The sequence below is a fragment of the Leiobunum rupestre genome, chromosome 1, assembly GCF_980474605.1.
Source record: "Leiobunum rupestre chromosome 1, qqLeiRupe1.1.hap1, whole genome shotgun sequence".
Lineage (NCBI taxonomy): Eukaryota > Metazoa > Arthropoda > Arachnida > Opiliones > Sclerosomatidae > Leiobunum > Leiobunum rupestre.
Window position 1 is genome coordinate 51,159,993 of NC_143384.1, and position 26,437 is coordinate 51,186,429.

The 26,437-nt window shown below is 37.8% G+C and overlaps 2 protein-coding genes across 3 annotated transcripts in view; one reads left to right on the plus strand and one right to left on the minus strand.

Moving 5' to 3' along the window:
* The window catches only part of LOC149963194 (uncharacterized), a 48,235-nt gene that overhangs the window by 4,325 nt on the left and 17,473 nt on the right, over positions 1–26,437 (plus strand). The window lies entirely within an intron of this gene.
* LOC149963195 (uncharacterized) lies at positions 22,774–24,856 on the minus strand. Of its 2 annotated transcripts, none has more exons than XM_090180419.1 (5): positions 24,744–24,856; positions 24,529–24,674; positions 23,767–24,450; positions 23,327–23,702; positions 22,774–23,262 (listed from the first exon to the last, which is right to left on the minus strand). In XM_090180419.1, exons 1-5 carry the CDS (start codon positions 24,820–24,822, stop codon positions 22,928–22,930), a joined length of 1,620 nt encoding a protein of 539 aa, XP_090036545.1. In that variant the 5' UTR covers positions 24,823–24,856; the 3' UTR covers positions 22,774–22,927. The 2 variants fall into 2 exon arrangements, with proteins under 2 accessions (XP_090036545.1, XP_090036544.1); XM_090180418.1 differs by having other exon boundaries at positions 24,523–24,674.

Genomic DNA, 26,437 nt, shown 5'->3' on the forward strand with positions numbered 1-26,437 from the left:
GCCTCTGTAATGTATGAATGGAGACGTTATAAATAACATAAGATGTTATTATGAAAATATATTGCGTTTAATTTAAATGCAGCTACAACAATTGTTATAACATTTCATTTTCATAAATTAAATATCACGATAGCTTTATGGTAACAATATCACAGGATACCAGTTTTAGGAACATATGTGAGATTTCGCAAGATTAATTGGTTATTTAGATAATAATATTGTGTTTTTCCAAAAAATATTTTTCGATCTTTGCCTTTAATTTGTCTTTACTACCAAATTTCGTTTGTAGCCTCTTCTTTCTAATTTCTTCCTTCTTTTGATTTCTTACTCTCTTGGTTAATCCATTACCTTTTCTGTTGATGAAAGTGGAAAATTAAAATTTTAAGTATTTTCCCCCCTTCCGCCAAGCTAACGTCAGCATTTGCAAGAATTTCATTCCATTGAGCTACAATTTTTGAATCTTTCATAATAAACTCCGTTGCTTTTACCAGTTTATCCGAACAAGCAGGGTCATTTAAATATTTCACTACACGAGAGTCTATTTCTTTGAATAGTTTAAAGGCATCCATGGTTGGATATATGAGTCTTCCACGGCTCTGCTTCTGCACCCACTTTTTGTACTGTTCAGGTATAATGCTGACTTTTTTCAACCATCGCTTCGCCAACGCTGATGCTAATGCTGGTTTTGGATTTCTTTATAAGTTTACCGACTACAAACCCTGCCACGCAATAAACAGTACACGATTCTTCCTCAGTACGGTTGTTAATCTCTTCATTAGGTACTCTTGCACATATTCCCTTGTTAAATACTTCTTGCATTAGTATTCAATCCTATTTCCTTTTCTTTTGGCCCCAATACATTATCTTCATCCATATCCCATGAGCTCACCAATGACTGTAAGTTGCTATGAAATGCGGTTTTAAACTGTTCGTAAACCTTATCCTCACTAGATAGAAATATTGCATAGAATACTTTTTTGAGCTCGTAGTAATATAAACTTCCTGTTGCAATTTCGGAAGCCCAATTAATTCGTTGAAGCTGTTCTTGAATGCCCCCAATTTCCATCAAATTTTTCAAACCCATTTTGGCTGCGCTGAAGATTACACTGAAAGTCTCGTCGTAGTTTTTGAGAAATAGTGATTGACTAGGTTTCGGGGTTTGTACCTTAAATGCATTTAAAGTTGGTTTCTTTTTTGTTCTTGGCTTGCTTTTCCTTAGAGATAATAAGTTTTCCAATTCATCAGAACCCGAGCTCAAGTTATCTAAATTTTTAACCATTAATTTGATGCAATAGTAAAAAAAAACAAATTAACATTCTTTCTATCATAACAAATGTTTGCTCCTGAACAGGGCCGGCTCAAGACATTTTTCTCAGACGGGCAAGTGGGATTTTTGGCGCCCCTCTTATTTTGAGACTAAATAAAACTACCCCCCCCCCAGTAAAAACATTACCATGTCCATGTTCTGAATTTACCGTTTTCATAACAATAAATAATCTCTATAATCACTTTCTAAATACTTTGTGTAAACATATTTAATACCTTCTTTCTGGTACATGGTCATTTTACATGGAGTTTGAAACACTAGGTAAGGTGGCAAGGCTAGTATACCTTAAGTTCATTAATAATAATGTCCATACTGAATAGTATCACGATTAATATATGTGAAATAAAAGAATTAAGTTTACGAAGAACCCGTAAGTTAAAGATAAAAATAATGGATATTTTTATTTTTAACTCACGGGTTGTTCTTAGTAAACTTAATTCTTTTATTCCTTACATTAATTGCTTTAACAACTTAATTAAAACACTTTTTTGTGGGATTTTTTAAGGCCTACACCATATGTAACATAATAACTTATAAGTATGCCATAAAAGCATTTTCGTTAATGAAACTTTGTTCACGGGATATGACGTTAATTACGTCACTTACAATTCCGTGACGAAATAAGCGTCATCAACTTTACTGAATACTGATGGGAAACGGAAGTTAGTGAGAATTCCTCGCGCGTTTCTGGCTTTGCCCATGTCAAGTTTAGTTCGTGCCTCGCGATCACATGACTTCATTTCCATGGTAACCTTTTCAATAGCGCAAGGATTATAAGCATTTTTGCATTTTAGGGTTCGCTTTATGTATGTTCCGCGTGAAAAAAGGTCTCATTGAATTTTTTTCAAAGTAAATGTTATACAGAGGCATACTTATGAGTAATTATGTTACATATGCCTACACTTATGACCATTTTTAAAGCTGTCGCTTGCTTTTCTGCTTCATTTCCTTTTTTTATATAAAGAACCAAAATGCTTTCAATTCAACGTGACTCTAATTAATATCTATCTAACTGAAACTAATAAATGGCTTTTTGCGCGTGCGCGTAAAATAGAAGAGACTAACTGTAACCACGGACACACGACAGATGAAAGCGTACCGATAGACTGCTTTGGAACTAGCCACCGAAAACGATTTAAATGCATTTTAGCATATTAAATGCAGGTTCATAATAGCCTGAGAAACAAATAGAATTCTTGAAGTTGGCTAGTTTATTTATCATAAAGCTGGATAAACGACAACGAAATAGCAAGCAAGTACATTGAAGTACTGTATTACTTTGGGCTTCCTTCTATTCTTGTGGCCCTAAATGGGTGTGCAATAACTGGTGACTTTACCGGGGAGTTGGGGTCCGGCTCTTGTAACCCATAAGGGTGGTGGCGCACTGGGAGATGTTAGCTCTGATCAAATGGTCCTACCTCGCTGGGGCGAAAAACCAACATTGTGCGTCCAGGAAACGCCTGGGTGCGGAAAAGTGGCTCAGTCCAATCCGAAACTCAGCGCACTTTGAAATTTTGAAATCGGATAATATTTTCAGTCTGTTCTTTGAGGGTAAAAAACACTAAAATTTAAGGTTTTGCAAAAATGGGCTTAAAATCGATACCGATACCTTCCAAGGGTGACTTTACGATGAAAAGTCATCAGAGGGTACTTAGAGGTCCGTACCGAGTCGCCAAAGTCCCCCCATGCCAATCCTCATGGAGGGGGAAATGCTCAAAATTGCGTATTTTCTTTCGAGTAAAACGCTTGAATACTTGTGCGGTCCCTGGGTCATGTCTGTCTACGAGCACACCTGTATCTGTGCCACCTCTACACTGAAGCTGGACCCCCCCCCCCGGTCACCGGTCTCCTTCTCCCCCCCCCCTTCTGGTCGAGCGTTGTCGAGACTTGTCAGAACCTGTCAATGGCTCGTACTGTCGGCTCACGCCTAATGTTCGTTCACTCGCAGGTGCTAGTCGACGTTGTCGTTATAGTTTCTTCTTCTCATTGTCTCGTCGTTGTTTTTTTTGGTGGGTAGAGATTCTGGTTCTGCCTGCACGCACTCCCCTCTTTGGTTTCATTTTGGTTCGAACGTTTTGCCAACGAGGGCTGACGTTCTGCGATGTTGTCAGGAGGTTCGAAGGCAAAAGGGCTGTCTTTCAGAAAAAGACAAGGTGCCTTCGTTCGGAGACATTGCCGACGAAGTCCGTTCCAAACTAATAGTTATTTGGGAATCTGCTTCTATCCCAACGGTCTCAGAGCAGCGCATTAAGGAATGTCTCACAAATCTTCATAAAAAATACACTACGTTGAAAAATTTATTGAAGAGTAAAACAACTTCCCAAAGTAATAAGGATGAGAAAATCGCCGCCTTCAAAGAGTACTTCTCTGAATTATTTAACATAGCCGCGTGTAAGTGCGTTGACTTGTCTAGGTGCTCCTGTCCCAAGGAAAAGAAGCTTCCAGTCATAGAGCATGCCTTCTATCTTGACCAAAGAGGTAAAAGACTCATGGGAATCGCCAGCGTAGATGTCTCTGAAACAAAAAAAGTACATAAGAGAGCAGAACGTAATGCAAAAAGAGGCAGACTTGAACGGGGAGAGGGTGGGGAAAGCGTTCCTACTGCATCGGCCTCCACATCTTCCTCTACGATTGATATGGATATAGATTTAGATTCCTTCTTTGAGGATGGTGAAGGTGATAATCCTCCTCCTGAAATTAAGGTAAAGGTTGATGCTTCTACCAATGATGACGATTTTCACGACATTCCACGCAGACTTGTGCAGAGAAAATCATCGCAGGCCAGACTTGACTTATCTGAAGCAGCAGTAGTTGCTCAAAGATATGGTATAAGTCAACGGGCTGCGGCACATTTAAGCTCGTCTGTACTCCTCGCTGCCAATCGAGCAGGTATGATCTCCCCGGATATTTCTCAAAAAGTACCTGAGTGTCTAGTCATAGATAAAAGTAAGATAAGGCGCGAGAAAATTAAAACAGGCTCCAAGTTGAAGGAGGAATCACGCTATGAGGATTCTATTCGTGGCTTATACTTTGATAGTCGAAAAGACGAAACATTGACAGCCTCCGGATTTATTAAGGAGGAACACATATCTTTGGTGTCCGAACCAGGTTCTAAATACGTAGGCCATGTCGTCACACCATCGAGCCATGCCCAAGATGAGTGTGATTCTATTTATAATTACGTAACAACAGAACTGAATGGAGGCTTCGATGCAGTGGTAGTCGTGGGCTGTGATGGTACAAATACGAATACGGGCTGGAAGGGAGGAATTATTCGTCTACTAGAGGAACGACTTGATCGTCCCTTGCAATGGGTTGTCTGTCTATTACATTTCAATGAGCTACCGTTCAGAAGTCTTTTCGTATTTATTAACGGACCTACCTCTGGTTCGAACAAGTACTCAGGGCCAATAGGGGGACAACTTTCAACTTGGGAGACCCTGGATGTTGTAAAGTTTAAACAAGTTGCAAGTGACTTACCTGAGATTGAGCCCACTGATCTCAGCTCAGATCAAAGGTATCTTTATGAGATATCAGATGCCATACGGTCCGGAGCGTGCTCTCCTGAGCTGGCCTCCTGGAAGATAGGCCCCATCAACATGGCTCGCTGGCCAACAACTGCAAATAGAATTCTGAGATTATACATATCAACAAAAAGACCCACAAAGAAACTGCAAGTATTAGTTGAATACTTACTCACAGTATACGTACCTCAGTGGTTCCACATCAGACGGGATAAGTCTATCGCTGATGTGAGTCGGCACCTCTTCCAAGCAATCAAATTTTCAAGGTTTCTTCCTCTGAAGTACCGAAATGTGGTAAACACTTCCATTCAGAGAAACGGCTTCTCTGCCATGCCAGAAAATATACTTCTTGGAATGGTAACCGACCCTAGGCTTACCGTTCGCCAAGACGCACTCACCAAAATCCTGGAAGCAAAACATAAGCAACAGACAACTGTTAGATACAATATTGTGCCAAAAATTAATTTTGGAGCTAATGATTACACAGAAATGATTGATTGGGATCAGACAGATGTTTCACTTACCGTACCTCCAGTTTTAATTCCTATAACAGAGGATGAACTTACCGCTAAGCTATCTATGGCCGATGGCTTGGTACCAGACTGGGACTTAACATCTTTCCCTTGTCACACAGTAGCGGTGGAAAGAACTGTTAGACTGGTAACAGAGGTGTCCAGACAAGGCATCGATCCCGACGTTCGGGACCGACAGATACGCGCCACACTTCTTTCTCGAAAGACTGTCAAATTATTTGACACTAAGAAAGACTTTGTGGGTGAAATTAATGAATCTGACACTTAAATAAGCACGTTCTACATATGGTTGGTTGGTTGGGTAGGGCGTGGGTGGAGCCCGATGTGCAGCCACCTCCACGCGGTGGGCTCTGGGTCACTCGAAGTAGTGGAACTCAGTGAGCTAGGAGCTGCACAAGTATTTAAGCGTTTTACTCGAAAATACGCAATTTTGAGCCATTTCCCCCTCCATGAGGATTGGCATGGGGTGACTTTGGCGACTCGGTACGGACCTCTAAGTACCCTCTCCTCCTAAGGTAGGAAGCAACGAAATTTCGCGATAGGAATTGACATCTTGGGGGTTTTTTCCCGGTTTACAAATAGGATGTAAGAGCGCATGCTTCCATTCTGTAGGGTAACAGCCTTGAACCCACAAAGAATTAAACAGTTCCAATAACTTTTCTTGGAAACGTTTAGGGGTGTTCTTCAACATAAGGTTGGAGATGTTATCAACACCTGGAGCCGAGTTTGTTAAACGTGAGAATACACTCTCTAATTCCGCTGGCGTAAAGGGAAGATCGTAAGGGTCCCCTAACGGAGATGGACCTCTCACCGGTGCACCAGACCGGAGGAACCTAGTCGGTGGAAGATGGACGTTCTGCCGGAATCTGTTCGCCAAGACATCAGCAACATCCCCTTGCTGAGAGTAGATCTGGTTACCTTGAGTTAACGTAATATTTTGGGTTGACGTAGTGCCTTTGCTAAACCATTTGACCCGCTGCCAAACTTGGGTGAGGGAGAAATGGCTATTTAAACCGTCACTATATTCTTGCCAGCTCTTCCGTTTCAGTACTTTGGTATACCGCCTGAATTCAGCAGCGGCCCTCCGATAGCTCACGTAATCCTGTAAGTTTCGACTATTTCTTGCAAGCCGTCGTAGTGCATTGATTCTTTTTACCTTAATAGGGCAAGAAGAATCCCAGTGGACGATCTTCTTCGATTAAATAATTTATCTTAGATGGCGGTCTAGTTACCCGTGGTGCATTCGAAATTTCCCTGTAGTCGCGGGAGGCCGAAAATTAACAAGGCCTCGCTTGTTAACCCTCCCCTTTCGCACGGGAAAATTGCCGTCCGACAAAAATATGCTCGCTGATAATTTCGGTTCATGTATTCTGGTAAATAATTGCACCCCTGATCGAAGATTATTAAAGTGTGCCATGTACAAATTTTAAAACAAAAATTCCCACATGCTCAGATTTTTTAACAAAAGTTTTGAACCTGTTAAATCTTATTCTAATGTGAATACAAGTTAACTTATTGGTTAGAATAATACAAAGAAATAACTGACAACTGACTCTGCAACTGCATTTCGTGAAGCCACCATAGAAATCGGAGACAAACTAGAACGATTTTTGAAATTTGGTCGCGTGGTCCGATTAGAACTTTTAAAGAACCCTGCCTTTGGCCCATGCTTTTCATTTGGCTGGTAACGAAAGTTACGCCATCAGCCAAAGTTCGTAAAAGAAAAGCACTATAAGCAGTGTTTCCACTCTGCGGTCGAAATTTTCGCCTATTTTAGGGGCAATTTTACCAGTTTTCGCCGGTCCTATAGTCGATTTTCGCCGCCATTTTCGCCACAATTTCCCCCCCTATATCAAGTGTCACCATATGTTACATAATTACTCATAAGTATCCCACTATACCTTTATTCCATTCAAAAATCTTCACTAACGGTTTGTTTCACCACGAACCAGTAAAAAGGTGGACTACGTTAGATTTTAACCTTTTTATTCATCCTAGTAATTTTGGGAGTCACACTTTTGGCTACTAACATATGCATTTAAGCCAATGGAAAACCTCTAAATTGAGAAGGAATTTTTTGCGTCGGAATTTTAGTCAGTCCCCGCCGCCGCCGTTCGCAAACACGCCGTTTTCTAACGCCACGGTAGGATTCTTACCGTCCGCAATAACGTCGTTCTCTTAAGCCACGGTAGAATCCTCCTACGCTCGCGTTTTAAACCAGAGATGGAAAGGCCGTAGAAAGCTAGCCATATCCTCCTATAGTTTTTCCAGATTTTCGTTCCTAAAATTCACGCGCGTTCGACAGCCAACAACCTAGCAAGTCGGGCAATCGGGATTCGGCGATCTTCTGGCGTGGTCACGTACTTTGTAATCTTTTTCCGTGTAAGCATCACCACACGCGTAACATGTTGTTGCTTGCAGAAAAGCTATTTCCTCCGCTCGTGTCATTTTTATCGCTACGTTCACCTTAATCTTCACCTCAAAAATTGCCATTTCGAGTAACAAATTCTCCAAGAATTTCTCCGTGGCGTCTTTTCCCCGATACGTCACTGGTTTAGATGGGGTTCCATCCGGACCCACGATTACGTAACTAAACCCGCATGAAACGTGAAGCGCCAGAGTAGTCGTAGGTGAGAGTGACGAGTCTGGTACGCAAGTTGACACTTTGGGGAGAACGGTCTCAAAGTCGGCGTATATGACGTACTTAATCTGTAAATGAATTGTAATTATGATTTACCAAAATGTATTGAAAGATGTTTTATGAAAAAAAAAAAATCAAACTTACTTTTTGGTGCCCCTGGTATTTTTTAAATTTAAGTACAGGCTGCTTCACCGGCATGATAACTTTCTGTGGACCGTGGATGCTGCAGTCCCGCACATGCGCATCACGGTTTTTCTCCGAGTTAACACCAGTAAATCGATGGAGACAATAGCGGCAATAATGAGTTGTGTGTCCGTTCTTTAAAAAGTTATTCAGCAAACGACTCAAACTACGAATAAGACAGTAAAGTCTCTTCTCTCCCTGTGATAATATCATGAGATCGATTTGGCGTTCCTTGCCCACTTTGTTTGAACTAACGTATCGCGTAACAAAAAATGTTGATCGAAAGATCATTTTTCGTTTCAAATTTTTCCAACCTATCACCGTTAAGCACGAAACTGAAAGTAATGTCCGATATGTCCAACTCTTCCTGGAATCTCGTGTAATTTTGCACACGATGAGGGTTATCTCTGACAGGATGTAGATGCGCAATGATACACCTTAAAAAAACACTTATTGTCCGCGTTTTTTATGTTTATAATAGCTTTTTTGCCCGAGAATACCTTTGGAAGTTCAAGAAAAGTCCCGCCTACAAGTGGAAGGTACGCAATTATATTTATTTGCATAAACAATATGCGATCCAACACCCATCCACTGCAGCGTTTTTCAAATTCTTCAATACGCTGCTTAAGCACTTCTACGCGCAGGTTGATCTGCTTTGGAATTATGTCGGGGGTTAGCGTTTGACGGACTCCACTCTGGTGATACGCGACGTATTCCACTTCTTCACCAGTGTTTAATTCACGCGTGTATCGTACTCTGATAACTATATACCACTTGATGCCTTTTTTCTCGGTTAATTTCCCACGTAGATAGTTTTCTATCGCTTTTCTATGTTTGTTTACGTACAGTGGCGGCTTAAGAAGGCTGGGTCCCTGGGGCGGCGGCAGCGTTTTGTGACACCCCTTAGGACCGCGCAGAAGTTTTCACGGGTCCGTCTTCTTCAAGTTTAATCGTTCTGATCGGCACCCCCCCCCTCGAGCTTCTCCGATGGCACCCCCTGCTGCCCTGGTACCCGGGGCGGACCGCCCCCCCTCTTAGGCCGCCACTGTTTACGTAGGCATCCACGTCCGTAACCACACTAACTGGCGTGAAACGTGCGCAGAAAATCGCGTGCCCTAAAGCTTCCATCTCTTCCAACTGATCGAGCGGAGATGCAACTTCATGTGTCGGAGGCGCATTGTTTTCAATGTTCTCTATCAGATCCATATGGGCGTTAAGTTCCGCGCATTCTTGGGCGGTCAACTCACCCTAGGAACTTTCTTGTACTTCGCTGGATGCCGTCAAATTAACACACGCGGAAACGTCGTTTAGCGACGGTGCACCGTTGACTGGAAGAGCTGAAGTTTCATCGGCGACATTGGATATTTTCCTTTTTTTGGCAGATGGTACGTCGGAACATGCCTGGTCTTTTGATCTGGACTGACAGCGATCTTCTAAATTTTTATTTGCCGAGAACTTAGCCCCGCAGATTTCACACATAACCATTTTTAAGTGAAAATTAATTTAAAAAATATATACGTAAACTTATATTCTTACAAGTACTGGAGTAGAGTTGATGTCGCTTTGATGGAGCATGAACGTTTGATAATTAAAAACTAAGACTTCAACTATTTATACCGTCCACTTATTTGATTATTAACTTGGATTTTATTTGTGTTTTTTTTCGATTGCTACATTGTTTGTTGTTTATTTATCTATAGATTAGATATGAAGGAAAGACTTAAATTAAAAACATTTTGGGATTTTTTTTAAATTGGAAAATTCCATATTTATTTAATCACAAATACTGTCTCGAAATACAAACAATTCTAGGAACCATTTGCTTGCAAAATTCAAAACTTAAAAATGTTGAATTATTGAAAACTTCCGTTATTGACTCTATATTTAAATTACTGATGGCACTTGAAATGTTCATGTCGACACGTTCTTTCCAATCGTGTAATAGACAATCGTGCTGTAATTGCGACGGGTGATCTATACGACACCCATTACACGAATTTTTAATATACGTGGTTAGCTGTTGAACGACAATCTCCTTAATCGCTTACTCTCGTTTAGCAATATCACGACCTGTTCATGTTTCTCTAAAAGTCTTTCCCACAATTCAGATCCAATGGCAAACCCATTTTTAGTAGGAAATAAAATCCCATAGTTTTTGCCGTTGCCGGTAGACATTTCCCGAATATTTAACGTCTTGCGGCCTTGATAAGTTTTGACTTCCAGACGCTTATGAGTCGACCCTTCGAAAAATAGCGAGATGGGGATGGCATCGTCTTTTTGAAAATACATCGTGATTTCCTCCTTCATACGATAGAGCTGGTAGTACTCATGCTCGGTTAGATCGATGCTGGACGTTCCATCTGTAAATCCTAGTCTAATTTTACAGGCTGGAGTGACGATGATCGACTTGCTCGAGGAAATTTCGATAATATTTGTGTTGTCCCTATAGAGTAACCCAAGTTTTAGGTAAAAAAAAATGACCAAGGCTTAAGAGCATTCACGAAAACTATTAAGTTGTTTAAAAAAATATATATAGTAATCACATTTATTACTGTCGTTATAAATCAGCGTCCGGTTGTGGTTGCAGAGAGAGCTCCGAGAAAATATAGCTCTTTTTGGGATTCAGCGGCTTTTATAACGTGAATATATCGAACTTTAATACTTTCAGTTGCAGTTTGACCTTATGACGTATTAGTTTTTTCACCACTCAACGCGTACGTTTCACAATGTTTACTTGGAAATACCAGTCACGTGTTCTGAAGGCTTACACACTGGCTTACCCCATACGTTCTAGTTTTAGTTACAGTATCGGTCCGTACACGCATTTGATTATCTGTGTAAACAAACTCCGACGTTTCAATGTTTACTTGGAAATACCAGTCACGTGTTCTGAAGGCTTACACACTGGTTTTAACCATACGTTCTAGTTTTAGTTTCATTATTGGTAGAGGTTCGTACACACATTTTATTCGCTGTGTAAACAAACAAGACTGACGAAATGTATAATTTACTCTATCCTCATACGGAATGACGTAAACTGTCGATCCCTCAAATCGTACGAGTTTACTTTTAGTTGCAATAAGCACCATTGATTAAGTTACCTGTCCTCTAAGTACCGATACACCTTATCTTATATCAGCCTAGTATAGATAAGCTACAAAATGTTTGGGCTCCAATGGCTTCAATGAGCTCCAACGGCTCCAATGAGCTCCAACGGCTCCACCTGCTCCAACTGTTCCAGAAATGGCAAAATAATACTACTTTCGTCCCTAAAATTCACGAGCTTTTGACAACCAACAACCAGAAAGTGTAAATATTATGATAGGCGTCTCTTCCTATTCCCGTAACGTTAAAATGTCGTACAAGATTTTGAGACCGCACGCCCATAGGAGAGGTTATGATATTATCCGACACAAGATGTCGCTACTGGAAAATTTTTAAATTTTGTAAACATCCGGAAAATATTTTTCATCAGTCATGGCTGTTGAACATAGTTGAATTATGCTAATTTAAAATTAATACAATTCAATGCCATGAAAAGTAAAGAAACGTAAGAACAAGAAAGCGGACTATTGATAATATTTAATACTAAAAGAATTAATTTGTTTGATTAACCAAGGAAATTCATTGGAAATTTTATGAAATGGCCGAGGCTTAACGAGAACACAATAAATTAAAAATATGATGTAATTAATATAAATTAGAGCGGAATAAATTAAAAAATACGAGGAAACATTGAAGTAGGTAAAATGAGATTAATGTTGTATTTTTAACAGTTTCCTATCTAATCTTTTCTGGGTTTTCATGTATTCATGGTCGAGATCTTGTTTTTAAGGGATCTATGTATGCAGAATTCTATGAAAAAAAGATATCATGTTTTGGTATGCAGTTTCACATGGAGAATCTTCGGTAGCTTTAAACCATTTCTTGTCAATTCTTCGGGTGATGAATCTCTCCAAACGTCCTTTAATATTTGTCATGTGCCATAAAACCTTAAAACTGGTGTTAAATACTTCATTTGTCTCCGTTACAAATTTGAAGAAACTATCAGTTGGTACGATGAGGCTGCTGAACGCTTTAAAGTAAGAGAGCAGATTTGTTGGGTCAAAAATTGGATTGTCTTTTTTGATTTGACTTATTGATGGTTTGAGTAGTTGCGGTGAATTAGATATCCTGAAATGTAACTAAGGACATTTTGTTTTCGCAGGTTTGGACTTTCAATAGAATTACAAATTTCTACGTCTTCATTGGAACATTGCCCCTGGCTTTGCAAGACTTTAAGATTTTCAAAATTGGAGAAATCTTCATCCGGTCCTGGAGCTGCAGTTTTAAAAGTGTCAATGTTTAAAATGAACTCATCCAAATCATCAATGCAATTAGAATCCGGTGGTTTCATGAGATTATTCACAGAGGCAGCCCGGTAAACAGCTCGAAATTATTTTGGATTGGGATGATCACGGTTGCCTCCTTTCTGTCTTATAGATCCAAAAAAAATTATCTACAAAATCTTGGCTAATCCTGCCCGTTAATAAAAACTTGAAACCAAAATTCTCCTTTAGATCTTCCCAGAGGAGTAGCAAGGCCTGAATTGAAATTTTCCATCCTTCGATACAAGGCAGGGTTTTATATCTGCAGTTTTGAGGCTTCCACGTTCTAAACCATTCCAATTTCTCATTCAACATTTGTACGTGAATTGACGAATCCCTCATAGCTCTCTTACACAGCGTTTCATTATTAAGGGTCCTACTGTTGAATAAATCAAAAAGATCATTCATGTGGAGAAGGAACTCGGCTGTGAATGTGCTATTTAATGTCAGGTCTCCTAATCTCAATGAACACGCTGTTTGGATACAGTTGGAAACACTTCGGCTGAAAACTTGGGCTGCTAAGCTAACTTTCATGTTGGAAAATGCCAGTAACTTGTTATGTTTGGATTTTAACTTGTGAGCACCGTGGAACTTTCCAATTTTTTGGTCTAAGTCAAAAAAAAATTCTAGGTCCTTCCAATAAACTATGTTGCCTTCTATCATAATTGGGTATTTCTTGAAATGGTTTCTAATACTTTTTAAGAGATGAGGCGGATCAAAGAATAAATATATTTTCTTGCCATCAATTTCAATGTAAGGCTTTTACGAGGTTATTCCGAGATTTTTAAATAGATTTTGGTTGCCTGTTCCTTGGTCGCAAACTACGGCTTTGACAATTAGGCCAATATTTTCAAGGTGTTTTATGCATTCTTTAAGGAGCAGTTCCAAAGTCTGCCCAGAGCAAGCATCCTTAAAGAGGAAGTAACCAATTGGTTGTTTCCATTTGAGTTTTATGCATTTAGCCATGAAGACAAGGGCCAGATTTGCGTACTGCTTGGTTCTTCCATGTGGCCCATAATCAACAAAGCCTTCAATAATATCATTGCATTGGTCAAGGGTGAGTTTTTCTTTTAAACTCATTTCATCAAAAGAAATTAAAACCACTTTTTCACTTAGTTTCTTATTCTGGAATTTCATCTTCAAGGCTTCGAGTGTTTTATGATCAAAACCGGGAGCAATTTTCATGCGACCAAGCCATTTCTCCAAGGTCCTTTTCGTTGGAAGACATAACACAGCTTGCCACATCCTATATGCTTGGGCACTATGGTAGAATAGAGAAAGTGACCATTTCTTAAGCATTGTGGAATAATTCCTTCCCTTTTTATTTCTTTGTCGAAGTTTCAACTCCGAATCGAAGAGTTTTTTTCGAAAAACCAGTTAAGAAAATTGTAGCATTGCTAACATCGCAAATCTTTTCACTGCCTGCCAGTTTTTCTTTTAAGCTTCTTATCTGTTCTTCATTCTTTGAATTTTGGTATTTTGCTTATTGTTTTTTCTAATAAGTCTTGACTCTCTTTTTGTTTTCAATCCTTTTACTTGGACAGCCTGATCATTGCTTTGCTTCCCCGAAACTTCGGCTCCTACATTTAGATGTACTGTAAATAATTTGAAAAGCCCTTAATTAAATGCCCTAAATTAAAAAATATTTATCATACCATATTCATTGTGGTTATTTATTGCGTAGGTGTTGTTTGGATTGATTGTTTTTGTTGGATCGCTTGTTTCGGTTGGATTGCTGAAGCTATGACTGTGATCTAGTTGTACGCGTTTAGCTGTCTCTGTAAAATCCGGGTTTAAATCCAAAGTTATTTTTCCATTTTGATTCACTGTAGGCATTATAATGTTTTCCAATTAAAATCTGATAGCTATCAGGGATACAAAGTCTCTTTCAAATTACCATTTTCTGAAATTTCCAATGGTGTAGAGTCTCTAAGACTGAAAGTTAAGTTAATATACCAATAAACCTATCTAATGAAAATACGAATTTACAGGTCTTTTTCCTTTGGAATCTAAAAAAAAGATAAACGAGGATATCTTGTTTTCGATGTTTTACAATTTAAAACAGAACAATATACCCCAGGCATACTAGACTATTTAAAAACCTTGTAAAACTAGCATTAAAAATCGGGAAAGTTTTTGCGTCTCTTTTAAACCTAACATCGATACGCGTGCGCTGTGAGAACGGCGCCACTGGTGGCGCGATCACTCCTACAATAGTAGTGGACATTTTTGGAAAAAAAAAGTTAGTACGCTTTTTAGAAAGAGAGACGCCTCTCATAATCTTTACACCGTCTGCAACAACCTAGCAAGCCGGGAAATGGGGATTCGGCGATCTTCTGGCGTTTCCGTCTCTGGCGTTTTCGTTCGCACACGGTTTCCGCAACAGCGCTTGCCTCTCGCTTCCATTCGGGTGGGGGAGGCAACGATATGGCGACTCTCCCTCCGAGCGCTCCTTTCTACTGTTGGCAACGCTTCGGAGCCCAACCATTCTGTGGAATTTGGGAACTATCACTGCCACAGAGCCCCCAGGTGTGAAGGAAGGGGAGGGGGCGGCATGGGTTTTCGTAAGTGAATCTCTAAACCTGGTGAAGTCGCTTCTGTTTTTTTTGAATGCCTTAAGCCCAACCACTCTGGGTAATTTTTCCCACAAAAATAATTCGAGCGGTTCCCATATTTCCCACAAATTTATTTCGAGCGGTTTTCAGAGCTGCCAGTTGGGCTCTTTTATAGCCCATTTTGGCTTCTTTTTATGTCTACTTGCGGGAAAAAATTAATTGGGCTGTTGGACTGTTTTTTGGGCTACTTTCAGAGGTTTTCTATAATATACACTAAAATCGATAGGATACCGATTTCTTTCAAAGGAATACGCTTTAAAGCACTTCGAAATATATTACTCTCAATATATGTACATGTACAGTCTTTCTTTAAAAATTCGATTAATTTGTACTTTATAAAATATTTCGATTAATAAAAATGGGAGTTCCTATAAAATTTCCCATGACACTTAAAACTATGACATCACGCAAACACCAATATTTTGAAAAGCGCGCCTTTAAAAAAATATACTCATATATACTCAAATTGGGCTAGAATTTGGGCTTGTTTATAAAATATGGCCTATTTATAATTGGGCTGGAAATTGGGCTCCCTTATTTGTTCGTGTTTTCTTTACCGGTTAAGGAGGATAATGCCTACGGTGGACACCTCCTTCGCTAAATAAAAAAGGGCCTAGATTCCTACCTGACGGAGGTGGTGTGGAAACGGAATTATACTACATACTTTAATCAGTTTATACTACTATTCGTTGTTTTCGTAAAGCTAGGCTCGTGTGAAACTATTATTTGGGACTGCCGGGCCCACTTGTTATATTAGCTTCAATGTAAAAACTATTATAAAAAAATAATCCGCTAGGGGCGCTCAAATCATACACATCTTTTGCTCATAGGTTAACACAGAAACGTCAACGAATGAGATGGCCGCTGTAGCGCGCGAGAGCGCGAGAGATCAAAGTTGGCCGTGGGTGAACTAACACTAATTTCGCCTAAGATTAAATGGCCGACTATAGCTCGCCACTAAAGAGGTTTTTTGAAATCTTTAAAGCGACTTTTGTTTAATTATAGTTGAAGAATTGCTCAAAATTGCGTAATTTAAACGTGTAAGAGTAAATACACAAAAGAAAACATATCTTTTCACAGGTTAGTGTTAGAAATAGTTTTCTTTTTAACATAATTTCCAATCGCTAAGAACGCACTAAAAAACGCGTTGCTTTCAAATCATATAAACATAATAGAAAGCTACTTTTTTCAATAAAAAATTAAGAATATATGGTTCAAAATTGCGTAATTAGGCCTAAATATTTTGGGAGTAATTACTCAAACAAAAACCTATCATTCTGGCCACTTTTTTTGGTCCTTGGCCTGCAAAGATTCAACCAAATTCAACGTGCGCGCTACGCTACTTCTGGAAAAAAAGTTATTGAAATATATTTATAGTGGCTAATAGTCATACCTTTGTGTGATACAATACGCGAAAAAGTAGATTAGTCCATAATTAAAAGGGATAATATAACTAAATCCTAAACAAATTTCAAGAAATTAAAAAACTTACTAATAACTTGTACCAATAGGTCTTCCAGCAAACAAAAAACGTGAAACTCGGATCAAATAGATCTTCGAGTAATAAACTAAATTAAAAATAAATAAAATAGCCAGAAATTCCAACGGTAGACCGGTTTCGTTCTATTTGGAACTCATCAGTACCGTGCGGGAAATCTGGCTGGCGACTGTCAAATCTAAAAGAGAAACTAAGCCTTAACATTAAAAATTTCAAAACGCGTTGCTATATGTAACGCGTTTTGAAATTTTTAATGAGTTCCAAATAAAACGAAACCGGTCTACCGTTGGAATTTCTGGCTATTTTATTTATTTTTAATTTAGTTTATTACTCGAAGATCTATTTGATCCGAGTTTCGCGTTTTTTGTGTGCTCGAAGACCTATTGGTACGCGTTATTAGTAAGTTTTTTAATTTCTTCAAATTTGTTTAGGATTTAGCTATATTATCCCTTTTAATTATGGACTAATCTACTTTTTCGCGTATTTTATCATCCTTCTCACAGTCCATAGGTGGTTTCTTCTAACATACCTTTGTGTGGCAATGAAAAAGAATAAAGTTTCGGATAAGTTGAAAAAGTTATTTGATATTTTTAATATTTTTTTTACAAAGAAATGCGTAAAAAAATCCAATAATTTAAGTTTTTACAATGACCTTTAAAAGAACATATATCTTCTCAATTAACCTATTCCAACCCACGTTTGCATGTAGCCTTTTTTAATGTGCAATTCATAAACGCTTAAATATTCGATGTTTTTACGTTCCCCACGTGCTCGAACGGTGTTTGAACAATTCGGTCAGAATTTACCATATGATAGCTGATGATGTACGACCAATCATATTCTGGAAACTGGATAAATTCAAACGCCGGTGTGACCCGTTAAAAGTGCTGCGCGAAATTTTTTTTTGGATTGCTTTGATCCCAATTTAACGTATTTAAAGAGAGGAAACAAGTCGCTATTTGGCACATCCGGATTCAAAGTAAGTATACATTATTTAAAAAAATTAATCAATTCAAGAATAGCTGCCGCATTGTGGTTCCGTTTCGCCTACTTGGAACTACTTCATTGACGAATTTCTAACAAATAAGATGCAGCTATTCTTAATTTATAGTAAGAAAGTATTAGGATAAGACTTTCAAAGTAATTCTTTAAGTTTATTGTTAAAGGAAATAGCAAACCTGCCTAAATATGCTCTAGTTATCACCGATAACCAAACAAAAAAATTGTTGACACTGATAATAAAGTTACGTTCTATCCAAAACATTTGGATGACTTTAAACCTCGCCATAAATATTCTTTGTTCCTGGATGAACCTGATAAATCAAATAATCTATTTGAAGAAATATTAATAATAAGGTTGGGTGGTAAGTATTTAGCATTTGTGGGACAATCGCGTATGAATTACCCTTGAAATCATTAAGTTTTAGCTACAAGCGAAGAAATTAACGAAAAATATTCAAACAAAAGGATACGTGTACCCGGTAGGAAAATTCAAACAAATACTCCTGAAGAAAAAAAGTTACCCCAAAAAAGAAAACCATTTGTAAATGCAAACGTCTAAAAATCTAAAAGGCTAAAAAAAGTGTTACAATGTAAACTTAAAGACCAAAAAAAAATTATATTGGCAAGTATCATAAATGTAACGTATCAAATAAATAATAAGCCCAAAATCAATACCTATTTCTTTGTGTTTAGAGTAATGAAACTATTGAAGAGTTTGACAGTGAAGAACTGCAACAGGACCAGGTATATTGCTATATATTTCATAATTTAAGTCATCATAAAAAAATTACCTAATCTACAGTTTTGAACATAAATTGATCATCAAAATCATTATTTTGTGTACTTACAGGCAACCCAGAGGTCCTATATGGCTACGCTAAAAGGTGGGTAAAAGCGTCGACCCTCCCTGTGAAATTTGAATATATATGAAGACCAATACCCGTTTTTGTGCAGCGTCTGGTTTTCGGTTTAAAATCGTCTGCATTTAAGACTTATTTTTGGCCTTTCCTATAAACACAATTTATTATAATTTTGCATGGTGGGTCGACACTTTTACCCACCTTTTAGTATAGCCGTATAATTATTTAAACACCTGGGCTGCCTGTACTTATATCATTAACATTGGTATTATCTCTAAATTATTTTAATGTTTACTTTAGTTCCTACTGCAGAAGAAAATGCAAAGTCTATGGATGAAAGTTACTGTGATAATGAATATGTCATATCTCCTGATAATGAACACACTCACACTGCTGTCATTAAGTATGATGAAGATGAGGATAAAACTGGTACATATAGCAACATTCACCACCCTCATAACAACAACAATGGTTCTACGAACTCATCTTATCCCGAAAGTTTAATGGAGTCTGATAATTTGGTCAATGATGACGGTAAACTTTTAGATTTTAATGGCAAATTTTTAGTTTAAATTACTGGTTAGATTATCGTGTTTTAAACAGGGCGTAATAACATTTAGGTCAAGGGCATTGCTCCTGCTTTTTTAAGGAAAACCCTATCAATGTGATGATTTGGTCGTTTTCGTACCACTCTCTGGCCGAATAGGCAATGGTAAAATAGTTTTGTTTTCGGACTATGATATTATAAAATCTACTTAAACGTGACTTTAAACTTAGATATAAAATGTTTGTTATACAATACCTAAAGGCATAAATGAAAAATCTAATTCCTCTGAATACTGGTCTATCAAATTAAAACCAACCGCAGATTTCTCACAAAATGTCGTTTTGAGCGCTGAGATTTACTTTTAAAATATCTAAGGGCTAATCAAAATTCAATTTACTCAGAAAACCTGAGGCTCATATTCTAGTTCATGTTTCCAAACGACTCTACTTTAATTCAAACGCCTGTAAAAGTGATTAGAAAACCACAAAATAAACCTTTTTCGCTAGATTTCCCCTTAAAGTATTTTGAAAAATTAATCTGAAGTGTTTTTGCTTGTTTGAAATGTTGTACGAACCCTGATTTATTCATCCAAAGCATGCATCGCCAATTACTATTTTCGGCGTTGCTTAGTGATTTGTTTTAAGGGTTTAACTACAACAAATCACATTATAGTGAGGTATCCATAAAGAATGTGTCGCAGTTTATACTCCGTTTAATTCAGTGATGAACAGCCATCACGGAATTAATATTTTTATTATTATTATATTAAATTAAATAATCCAAAAATGTCTTTCATTTTAAAAAGGTGGGACAAAAAAATATTAATATGGTATTATTTCCTTTTAAACATAGTATGGACTTATGAAGAACTTACAATTGTTAGTGCGAAGTACAACAAATGATATAATTTGTCAGTGGAAATGAGATTGGAAATATCTAATTTAAAAAAAAAGCTAGCAGAAACAAAAAGTTGCAAATGCCTCACGGAAAAGCCTCTGGGTAACTTAATTTTATTTTAATTTACTAAACTTGGTTAGTGTTAGCTTTAAACCTGCGTATTTATAGCTGAAAAATATGTGGGGAAAAATTTCTTGAGGAAATAGATGAAAATGTAAGTACATAAATTGACGGGTATCTAACTTTAGTGGATCTTAATTCAATAAAATTATTCTTAATAATATTTTGGTTATTGTAATTTTTAAGGTATATTTAGGAAATGACATTGCCATCCCTAAAGATAAATGGGATAGTTGTTTAATGGCAACTAATTTTTCAAAATTTGCCAAGGACCTGGCCTTAGTGGTAAAATTTTGAACAGAATGAAAAATATTAATGGTCATCAAGTCCCTAGAAAGGCATTGATCCCGCAAAAGGTGGCGTCAATAAAAAGTAAGATATATACTATATAGTACTTCTGTTTTTACTATATAGTATTTCTGGTATTCATTACCTGTGGTTTTAACAGGGTTCATACAGACCTGGAAAAAGCAGGGAATTGATATGTTGACAGGGAAATTAATTTTTAAGTAAAATCAGGGACATTTTTGAGGGTTCAGAAAGTTTGCCCTAATGAATTACAAATTTGCATCAATAGGTTTTCCTTATTAAAGATTTGACTTCGTTTCTTCTTTTAAATAATAATATTGAACCAATTTAAGTTAAATGACAATCATGAAATAAATTGCTCTGTAAAATCTAAGTTTTATTTGATCTTGCACCTGGAAATATCAGGGAAATCGGGTTGCCAATAGCTGTATGAACCCTGTTTAAGTAATAGTTACGTTAAAAAAATTTAATTTGTAAATTGTTTTTTTTAATAAAAGAATAAGGTCGTTATTTCTCTTTTAACCAGCAAGTGTTAGATATTACGTGGAGAGGCAAGGGAAAGATCGTTCATATCAAGACTTAGCCGTAACTAAAGTTAATCGCTCATTAACAGAAAAAATATCGGATATTAGGAAACAATGTGAAAAATAATTTTAAATAAATAAATTTTTATTGGTGTGTGTTCTTTATAAACTTTTAAAAATAAAGCATTTATTTCTATTTGGACATGTTTAATCCTCTAATTAAGCTAAATATACATAAAAAGATTTCCTAATGGGAAACATCTTCAATTGTCTTATGAAAAATATCCAATATATATTTAACTATTATCTGTAAATGAACTCCTAGTGGGATAACAAAAGGTGGCTAATTTGGACAAATCCAATAAGTTTCCAATTTGGATAAATCCAATAGGTTTCCAATTTGAATAAATCCAATTGGTAACCAATTCGTATAAAATCCAATAGGTTTCCAATTTTGATTTATCTATTGGTAACCAACAGGGTACGTATTGGTAAAAAATATATTTACTATTAAAAATGGTCCAAATTCCCTATTGGTTTCCCAATTGGAATCGTATAGTTTTTTTCATAAACTAACCACTCCGCCACCCCACCTATATTTGGGAAATAGATCGACACCCGGACACGACAGGAGAAACAGTTGAAGAATTCTGTAAACGCCATTTCTGCAGATTCAGAATTCCAGCGCTCGTAATCACGGACAATGGTCCACCATTCAACGGACGAGCATTCAAAGAATTTGCTGATTTGTGGGGATTTACTCATAAAACATCTTCTCCTTACTATTATCAAGAATATGGAAAAGCAGAGTCAGCAGTGAAAATAGCACCTACTAAAGGAATTGATGTAAGTCCAGCACAACGACTAATGTCACGCCGTCTTCGTTCAAATAAACCCTATTCAAACAAGCAACTGAAATCGAAAGTGGCTATAAAAGTAATGAAATTACAAGAACAACGTCGACAAAGAATTAAAGAATATTTCGATCAAACGACAAAGCCACTGCGTGCTCTCAAAATAGGTGAATCGGTTTGGGTCCCGCCAAACCCGAAACTCAAAGAAAGTTTGTGGCGCGAAGGCAGAATAATCAGAAAAGTTGCAAATCGTTCTTACATTGTCTCGATTGATGGAAACGTCGAATATCGGCGAAATAGATGTGTACTAAGAAAATAACAGGCGCAAACTCGAACCCACAATATGTGAAAATAGACAAGTTTGCCAAACCACTAATGTATATTACGTCTTCCCAACCAGCGAAACCCTGTGTAACACATAGGGTACCACCTGTACCTATCGTAACCCCACCATCACCTGTCATACAAAACAGGCCAATCAACCTTCCAGCATCTCCGCAAGCAGTGAAGGACATAACTCCAGTTCAAAGCCCAGAAACACACAGATCAGGCGCCGAATCTCCAATACGATTGCAGCGACCAGAACTTCAGCAAACCCGATCAGGAAGTAAAGTTAAAAATCCAGCAAAATACGGAGACTATGCTAAATAAATTTTTATCTTATTATCGGTGGTTAACTTTCGGTTTGTTATAATATAAAACTTAGTTTGGTTTTGCGATATCGCTATAAATGATGGCAGCACCCTCTCTACAAAATGTATCTTTTATGACCTGTACCTCTCGTCTCGACTAAGCCAGTCGACAACGCGAGACCCAACTAAAAACATATAATCGTTTTGGTAAGTTAATTTGTTTCTTCATTTCATGATTTACATACATTATGAAACTTATCGTAACTATTCTTGAAACGGCAACGATAGAATCAATTTGATAGACAAGGTAGAAAACAGTGTAGATATTGATTGTTAAATATTTCATGTTCGGACAAGAGTTTATTTAAAACCATATTATGCGTACAATAAAATAATGTGTCATGTCATAATAGTCAACTATATATATATTACGGGTATAACAAGCAATAAGTCTAGTCCATCTACATATCAGTTGAAGGTCCAGTAACGTCGTCTTAGACTCCGGAAACAGTCGTCGCAACTGGTTCAGAGGTCTCCGTCGAAGCAGTGGACTGAGAGTCTTCAACGCCCACACTTCCCGGAACGCTAACTAAGCTGCCAGGTTCACTATCTTCGCTTGGAACTACAGAACTCCCTGTCGTGGATAGACCACTTGAACCATTTTCTTCCGGCGGTGAGAGATCAGTATCCGGTTTAGCTCTCGTCATCAAAGACAAGTCACCAGGAAAAAATGTGGACTCCCCAAATAGGAGAGACTTCATATCTTTCAAGACATTCCCTTGATTCACCTCGTTTTGGTTGAAGACTTGTCCTTTTAGCCGAACAAACTCTGAAAAATGATATTCAGAGTTATTTTAAAGATAAATGTTTATAAAAATATGGTTTTAAATTACCAGCAAGCGAAAGCGGTGACTTGCTGTCTTCTACCTCAGAAGCTTCTTGAAGAAACGAAGAGACCCATTTCATAACCTCGCGGTCGTAATCACTCGAGCCTGGAAGGTAACCCAAATTTCCCTGATTAGCTGGAACCAAGTTGAATGTGGCTTTATCGGTACACTGGACTTTCAAGTCGGTTTCTTGGCAATTATTCAATATGACGATGGTCAAGTTGTTGACGTGTTTCGTATTTCCTACTTCGAAAATTTGAGTAGCTGAATGTTGCTGATTGGGCACCATCAGATGAACGGTCTTGTTACCATCAATAGCAAAAGAAGTCACATTGATATGAACTGCTTGTGAACTTTCTCCATTTAGTTGCTCAACATCCAACTACGAAAACTGAAAGAATTAGCAATGTCCCATATTAAAAACAAAGGAAATACAACTGCTATACCGTGAGATCTCCATCTCCAACCATGTTGTTGAGATGGACCTTCCCTTGTTGATTAAAATTCTGTAGGAGGGATGGTGACGAACTGTGCATGTGAGAGGGAAACTCGTGCGCATACTGGTAAGCAAACGGACAAGGTCTTAAGGTCGACCACTGCGAAGCTGGTCTGCCAGAGTAGCACGGCAATCGCAAAGGAGTTATTGGAGGGTACGTAGGGAATACCCAATTGCTGCTGAATTGATCCATCGAAGGAAGCGTCATGTTTAAAGGAACCACAGTTGGTAACTTCCAAGCCGGATACGTTAACTTCTGGTGAGTCATTTGTGGAAATAAGTTGTTCCAAATGTTATGATTGCTTTCGAAATCATAAGTAGGGGGCTTTGGTGCAATCAGTGGAGAAGACGACACCAAATTGGGCCAAGCTATGTTTGGCAATGGTTTCCATGGTGGTAGTGTAGGAATCGTTAACGGCGCCCAAGTTGGAAATGGTTTAAGCGGTGGTAATGTAGGAATTGTTAACGGCGCCCAAGTTGGAAATGGTTTAAACGGTGGCATGGTCGGGTACTTAAAGGGTGGCCACGAATTGCTCATCAACAAGGAAGGAGAAGCGAAGGAAGGATGGCAGACTTTCGAAAATGGCAATCGTTGGTACAAGTTTTTTCCTGGTTTTCGGTTTCCAGAATTTTTCTACAAGACGGAACGAATTAAGGATGAAGGCTTGAAGATTTAAGCCTCGACTAATTATCTACATTAGTTAACCCTTACCTTCTTAAGTTCCTTCATATGGAGATTATGAAGGTCCTTTGCAGAGTATCTTGCCAGCAATTCGTCATCATGCTCAGCCGTGATCAGTTCGTACTTGATCTTATCTCCGATTTGTGCCATATTTTTAGCCAAGGCATCGTTGAGCTCTGCACACACCACCAATTCATAAATTATTTAAAAATACCACGAGTCAGATTTAATGATGAAACACTCACCCAGCAGGTAGACATCTTCCTCAATTGGTGCCGCCCAAACGCCGTAACTAAGAACCAATAAGCATAGAATTCCAACCATGGTTTGAATGTTTATAATATCGGAGACTGTTTGAAGAGAGTCGAAACGATTATCTTATATATGCGATTTTAAAAACTTTTATATAATTTTTTAGGTAAAAGCAACCTTTACTACTCATTATTAAAAAAGATGAATAAATCAACGTTTTGCCAACTGGTTTATCATTTTAAAAAGATGACTTACTACAGGTAAAAAAGTTTCTAGGGTTTTATTTATAGAGGTCAAAACTTTGCCAAAACTACTACTAAAAGCTAAAGAATTATGGAACCAGTTGTAAAGGCCGGCAGGATGGAAATTCCATCACGGGACTTTTTACAGTCGAGGAACAAATCCTTCTTTTCAATTTGTTGAGAAATAGGCGCCCAAAAATGGGTTTTCTTTGTAAGTTCCCGTTCATTAAATTAAGAGCCATAGAATCATTTTCAAAAAATACTGTCGTAGCAATTTGATTTCAAATTTATTTTTGTTTTGGAACATTGTAAAGTTAAACATCTTAATTTCTCAACAGTCTAGGGGTACGTTCAACAACTCTCCTCGGAAACCAACCCGGTGGTTTTATATTTTCAACCGATGACATTTTTCGTCATAATGACGTCGTAAGTTGTTTAAAGCTTTTAAATTAGAAATTCAATTTAAGCAAAAGCCTATATTAATAGTGTTTTTTGTTTAGTTTCTTAATGAAATATAATGAGATTTCGTGTTCGATTTAAATTATTGCATAAAATAAATTCAATTGTCTAAAAGCAAAACCAGCAATCGAGATTTGAACCTGCGCCCTCCTGCTTGGCAGGTTAGTGTTCTACCACTGTTACATATTATGATATTTAGAAAAACCGCTTGGGCGAAAGTCCGCTTTCCTTTAAGCTTTTACAAACGTTCTAACGTCAATTTATTCTATAATATTTTTCTTATTTTCAGGTGTTTGGGTTTGAATTTTCGCCGCCATCTTAGGGGCTGCCGCCAGCGCCCCTAACCCCGTATGAGCGATTTGCGAGCTATCCTAACTTTTAAAATCGCGCCATTTAGGCTTAGGTCTCTTATAACTGGAACGCACCTCGCGTGCAAAACAAATTTTTTGCGTCTTCAGCAGCGCGCGCTTTTACATTGTTTTTCTGTCTCACCGACTTTTCACCAGGTTTCGCGGCGGACGCGCGCTTTTCGATTTCCCGAAATTTATTTCTTTTATTAAAAATTAACCACTCTATATTTTTTTATGCGGTTTTCACCATAAATTTTAGTTTTTAATGGGCTATAGGGCTATCTAACTGGTTAAAGCTTGACCGTTCCCCTTTAACGTAACCCTTAGCGCTCGGTCCGTCTCAAAAGTCAATGATTAGTAGAAGACGGAGAGTACATACGGAACGCAATAACAAACGCCTAAACACACACTATCGTTCTAATCAACATCACCATACAACACACACAAACACTGCAACATACGTCACTTTACGTCAAGCACAATCACAAAACGCAAAAACATAAACATACTACACTCAATGAAAAAAAGAATGGTTGCCAGTCTGTTATTAAAGAAGTAGTTATTTCCTTGAGGGAGATCTTAAGCTACGTCATCTTCGAAACATTAAATAGTTGGGTGAAAGTTATCATAATGGAC